We start from the raw sequence: 5988 nt of genomic DNA, 5'->3' as shown, positions 1-5988 counted from the left end.
GTTGCCCTGAAAGTTGGCTATTTTTACTATTGACGAATTTTTCTTTTTTAATTTGCGCTTTTTCAAAAAAAAATATCGATTATTTACCAGGATTTTTTTCTCCAATTTTATGTTCCACAAACCTTCCCTGGGGTCATGTGAGGTCCCACACAGAATTTCAGCCGTTTTGATGTTGACGGACAAGCAAAGCATAAAACAGAAAGAAGTGACTTGCCCATTCCTACTACAGGAAACCATATCTACGGTATCGGAAGTTGATCAGGTTTTTATGTGAATCGGGGCATTGCTATTTTTGTGAAGAGAGTCACTTAAAATAACGCTTCTAGTCCCTTAAAAAGCATCAAAAAGTTTTGAAAATTGCCAGTTAATGTTTAATTTTTCATTGCCCTCCCCCAAACAATTAATCGAAATCAACATTTCATGGAGGAATCCTAATTTTTGAAAATATATTAATTTGTATTGTTTATATTTAGGTCAATATTTGGACTGTTTCAAGGATGGTTCGATTCAGTATTCAACAAAGGTAAACTTTTAAAAATGTGTTCAGTATTTCCTTGGACGGTGTTCACCAGGGGTGTATATTTTTTTTAAAACTAACCATAGAAGAATACAATTTCTACAATAACTCCTTTGGTTTTATTATTCCTGACTCCTGTGATAATGATATTCGCCATGCATACACTTAGATTTACCAATGAAGTATTTAAATGATAACTGTCCTATGTTGAGACAGAATTTAATTTGATTATATGAAGAGATTAACATGTTAGAAATATAAAAGAAATTACTGTAGTGCTAAGGATCCATTTAATTTTGATGCAGATCCGGATCCTGGATCCGCACTGGAAAAAAATGTATCTAGATCCAGGTCATTTATTTAAGATTTCGGAATTTTTTTAACAAAAAATAATTTTCAATTTTTTGTTTATTTTTTTTCGCTTATTTTTATCTTAAAACTAGATGAATCATTCAGAAATGAGGAAATTTTTTTGTAATCTCTTTTCAAAAGTTCAGATTTGGGTTTTAGGATTAAAAGTTTTTTTTGCAGTTTTTGGTTGATATTTTACCCCCATGGATCCGCATATTTTTTTGCAGATCCGGATCCAGGAAGCCAAAATCTTCCGGATCTAACGGATCCAGATCCGGATCCGGATTCTAACCACTGGAAATTAGGAACACAGGGATTTTCAGAGATGGTTGTGATAATGTGTAAATATCATTAATGATTTAGTTGATGAGTAAAACACTGTGGTTTTCAATGAGAGGGGGAAGGGATATTTTCATGTAAATATGGAAACCTCATTTATGGTTAAGTTGAGGAGGAAAACACAGTGATTTTCAAGGAGGGGTAAATATTCAGATGAAAATATGTAAATTTCATTAATAATTTAGTTGATCAGAAGAACTCAGTGATTTTTGAGGAAGGGATATTCTCATGAAAATATGGAAACTCCATTTATGATTTAGTTGATGAGGCTCGGATTAAAGAGGTTGGAGTAGATAGAGCAGCTGCTGAATGGGTTCTCAGGTTAATAAATTATAGATATTAAAGGGACTGTAAGCGTAATTTTAAGTGACCCTCCAAGCTAAGATAGCAATGCCAGATTTACAACGGTACCCTTGAAACCTTAATCTGATAAAAAATGTGGAAGATGACGTCGATTTTTTTACTTGAAAAGTGTTATTTCTTTGAATTTCTCCATTGTTTCTCAAAAGAAAGAAATGCGCAATCCATTTTCGCAGAAAAACCAAATCGCAAATGAAAGTAAAACTGTTTAAATAAACAAAAACAAAGGTATTGAATTCACACTTGATCAGACAAAGCTTTTAAGGGCGCCCTTGGGAGCCAACAATTGCCTTTTTGTATAGAGGGCTACTTGAAATTACGGTTACAGCCCATATAATAGATGTACTTGTAAAAACATAAATTTTAGTTGATGCTGAACCAATGACTGAAGACGTAATTTTAAGTGAATCATTGATAGTGGGATTGATTAACAATGGTACCTTAGATGCTTTTCTGACAAATCCATGTTTTTCTTTTTCTAAATTTTCTAATATGATTTCTCTCAAAAAATTGACTTGCGGATTTCTACTGAAGAAACAAAAGGGAGGAAGCGATAAGAAAACCTCCTTATTATTATCAGTTAAAGGATTAAATGGTATCTTTGTGAATCGGGTAAGAGCCATGTCTTTAAACTTTAAATTGGTCTTTAAGGTTTAATTAAAAACCGGCTAAAGTGCCCCCCAGCATTGTCTGTGGAATCTTAAATAATTAATTACTGTGCTGAAACGGTTTAACTAAGGAATATGCCTCTGTCAAATGTTGCCCCCAGCTGTAAACTTTAGAATAGTGGAGATCGAGATCAATGCTTGATCTCTTCTTTTTGCTTGTTCTCCTTGTGTTATTAATCTCAAGTTTAATTTACTGATGGGGATTAGGGATATCCCAGTCTAACGTTTTCCGATCAGGTGAGAGTATATATAATAGATATAACATTTTAAATTGTTACTAAGTGTCACTTGACTGAATTTGATGAATTTTGAACTGCCTACTGTCCGTTCAAATTTGAATCCGTGATTCAAAACCTTCCTTAATCTTTAACTTTAAAGCATAACATAATATAACATACACACACTTGCTTTTATACAAGATTTAATATTGAAGATGATTTTGACAACGCCCTGCTTTTAGTACAAATAAGTTTAAATCTAAATAAACCTATGCCTGCAGTTGAAAAAAAATGGATCCGGATCTGGAGTCAGGTCATGAACATTCTTTAAGATTTACAGATTTGTAAGAAGAATTTTCAACTTTATTTCTTTCTTTTTTCGCCTATTTTTGTGCTTAATCTTCATGAACCATTTAGAAATAACAAAAAAACAGTTCAGATTTGGGTTTTGAGAGCAAAAGTTTTTTTTTTGTCAATATTTAATTGATATTTTGCCACTTGGATCCAGATCCGGGAAGCAAAAATGTTGCGGTTCCAACTTAGCCGAATTCTATGTACGGATAAAACCTCTATTAATTAGGTGTGGTGGAGGAGTGAAGTGGGAGGGGGGAGGAAGAATGTTGACGGATTATAATGCCCTCCCCGCAGGGAATTACAGGTATTTATTTTTTCATGACATTCTACAACTAACTTGTTATAACATTAAAATAATAACATGCTCTTTCTAGCACTAACATACTCGTTATATAAATAATGGCACATCATAGCACCAACATTCTCGTTATATAAATAATGGCACGTCCTAGCACTAAAATGCTTGTTTTATATATAATGGAACGTCCTGGAGCTAACATGCTCAATATATAAATAATGATATTCTCTAGCACTAACATGCTCATTATATAACTAATGGCATGTCCTAGCACTAACATGCTCGTTATATAAATAATGCACGCCCAAGCACTAACTAGCTTGTTATATAAATAATGGCACGTCCTAGCACTACCATGCTTGTTATATAAATAATGGCACGTCCTAGCACTAACATGCTCGTTATATAAATAATGGCATGTCCTAGCACCAACATGCTCGTCATATAAACCTAGCACTAATATGCTGGTTATATAAATAATGGCATGTCCTAGCACTAACATGCTCGTTATATAAATAATGGCATGTCCTAGCACTAGCATGCTCGTTATATAAATAATGGCATGTCTTAGCACTAACATGCTTGTTATATAAATAATGGCACTTCCTAGCACTAACATGCTCGTTATATAAATAATGGCACGTCCTAGCACTAACATGCTAGTTATATAAATAATGGCATGTCCTAGCACCAACATGCTCGTCATATAAATGATGGCACGTCCTAGCACTAACATGCTGGTTATATTAATAATGGCATGTCCTAGCACTAACATGCTCGTTATATAAATAATGGCATGTCTTAGCACTAACATGCTCGTTATATAAATAATGGCATGTCCTAGCACTAGCATGCTCGTTATATAAATAATGGCACAACATGCTCTCTATATAAATAATGGCATGTCCTAGCACTAACATCCTCATTATATAAATAATGGCATGTCCTAGCACTAACATGCTCATTATATAAATAATGGCATGTCCTAGCACCAACATGCTCTCTATATAAATAATGGCATGTCCTAGCACTAACATCCTCATTATATAAATAATGGCATGTCCTAGCACTAACATGCTCGTTATATAAATAATGGCACGTCCTAGCACTAACATGCTCGTTATGTGAATAATAGCAGGTCCTAGCACTAACGTGCTCCTTATATAAATAATTGACATCCTAGCACTAACAATAACATGCTCAATATATAAGTAATGGCTTGTCCTAGCACTGACGGGCTTGTTACATCAATAATGGCACGTCCTAGCAATAATGTGCTCGTTATATAAATAATGGCCCGTCCTAACACTCACGTGCTATAAATAATGGCCCGTCCTAACACTCACGTGCTTGTTATATAAATAATGGCATGTCCTAGCACTATCGTACTCGTTATATAAATTATGGCACATCCTAACACTAACGTGCTTGTTATATAAATAATGGCACGTCCTAACACTAACGTGCTCGTTATATAAATAATGGCATGTCATAGCACTAACAATAACATGCTCAATATATAAATAATGGCATGTCCTAGCATTAAAAGTAACATGCTCAATATATAAATAATGGCATGTCCTAGCATTAACGTGCTCGTTTTATAATTAATGGCCATTACGTGCTCATTAAATAAATTATGGCACGTACATGCTCATTATATACGTAATGGCATTTCCTAGCACTAACATGCTCGTTATATAAATAATGGCACGTCATAGCACTAACGTGCTCGTTATATAAATAATGGCATGTTCTAGAACTATTAGGCTTGTTATATAAATAATAGCATGTCCTAGCACTAATAGGCTTGTTATATAAATAAAAGCACATCCTAGCACTAATAGGCTTGTTATATAAATAATAGCATGTCCTTGCACTAACATGCTATTTAAATAAATAATGGCACGTCCAAGCACTAACTAGCATGTTTTATGAATAATGGCACGTCCTAGCACTAACGTGCTATTTAAATAAATAATGGCACGTCCTAGCACTAACGTGCTTGTTTTAAAAATAAGCATTTGTAAGTACGTTTAGAAAAAATAAAGCAATCAAATCTAGATAAATCTGAACGATCTAAGAAACGAAGGAAAAAGAATTTACTAGATGACAGACTAATGAATTTTTGATGAATGAAACATTCTTTGTTATTAAACTAATGAGTTTCCTGAACTCTTAAGATTGCTGAAATTAAACTAATGAATTTCCTAAAACTCTAAGATTGCCGAAATTAAACTATGCGTTTCCTAGAACTCTTAGATTGTCAATATTAAACTAATGAATTTCCTAAAACTCTAAGATTGCCGAAATTAAACTATGAGTTTCCTAGAACTCTAAGATTGTCAATATTAAACTAATGAATTTCATAGAACTTTAAGATTGCTGATATTAAACTAATTAATTTCCTAGTGCTCTAAGATTGCTGATATTAAACTAATGAGTTTTCTAGAACTCTAAGATTGCTGATATTAAACTAATGAATTTCCTAGAACTCTGAGATTACTGATATTAAACTAATTAGTTTCCTAAAACTCTAAGATTGTCAATATTAAACTAATGAGTTTCCTAGAACTGTAAGATTGCTGTTAATAAACTAATGAATTTCCTAGAACTCTGAGATTACTGATATTAAACTAATGAGTTTCCTAAAACTCTAAGATTGTCAATATTAAACTAATGAGTTTCCTAAAACTCTAAGATTGTCAATATTAAACTAATGAGTTTCCTAGAACTCTAAGATTGTCAATATTAAACTAATGAATTTCCTAGAACTCTTAAGATTGCTAATATTAAACTAATGAGTTTCCTAGAACTGTAAGATTGCTGATATTAAACTAATGAGTTTCTTAGAACTCTAAGATTGCTGATATTAAACTAATG

The 5988-nt window shown here is 32.9% G+C and overlaps 1 protein-coding gene across 1 annotated transcript; it reads left to right on the top strand.

Moving 5' to 3' along the window:
- Positions 1-473: 473 nt before the first annotated feature.
- LOC111717573 (ATP synthase subunit s, mitochondrial) lies at positions 474-3111 on the top strand (the record flags this gene model as incomplete). Its single annotated transcript, XM_023493074.1, is given in 3 exon segments — positions 474-523; positions 1468-1528; positions 3034-3111. Coding segments are annotated over 3 exon segments (189 nt in total), but the record flags the coding sequence as incomplete, so codon positions are not given.
- Between the last annotated feature and the right edge of the window lie 2877 nt (positions 3112-5988).

Source organism: Eurytemora carolleeae, unplaced genomic scaffold, assembly GCF_000591075.1.
Source record: "Eurytemora carolleeae unplaced genomic scaffold, Eaff_2.0 scaffold2777, whole genome shotgun sequence".
Lineage (NCBI taxonomy): Eukaryota > Metazoa > Arthropoda > Copepoda > Calanoida > Temoridae > Eurytemora > Eurytemora carolleeae.
This window is presented reverse-complemented; position numbering and strand designations above follow the sequence as displayed.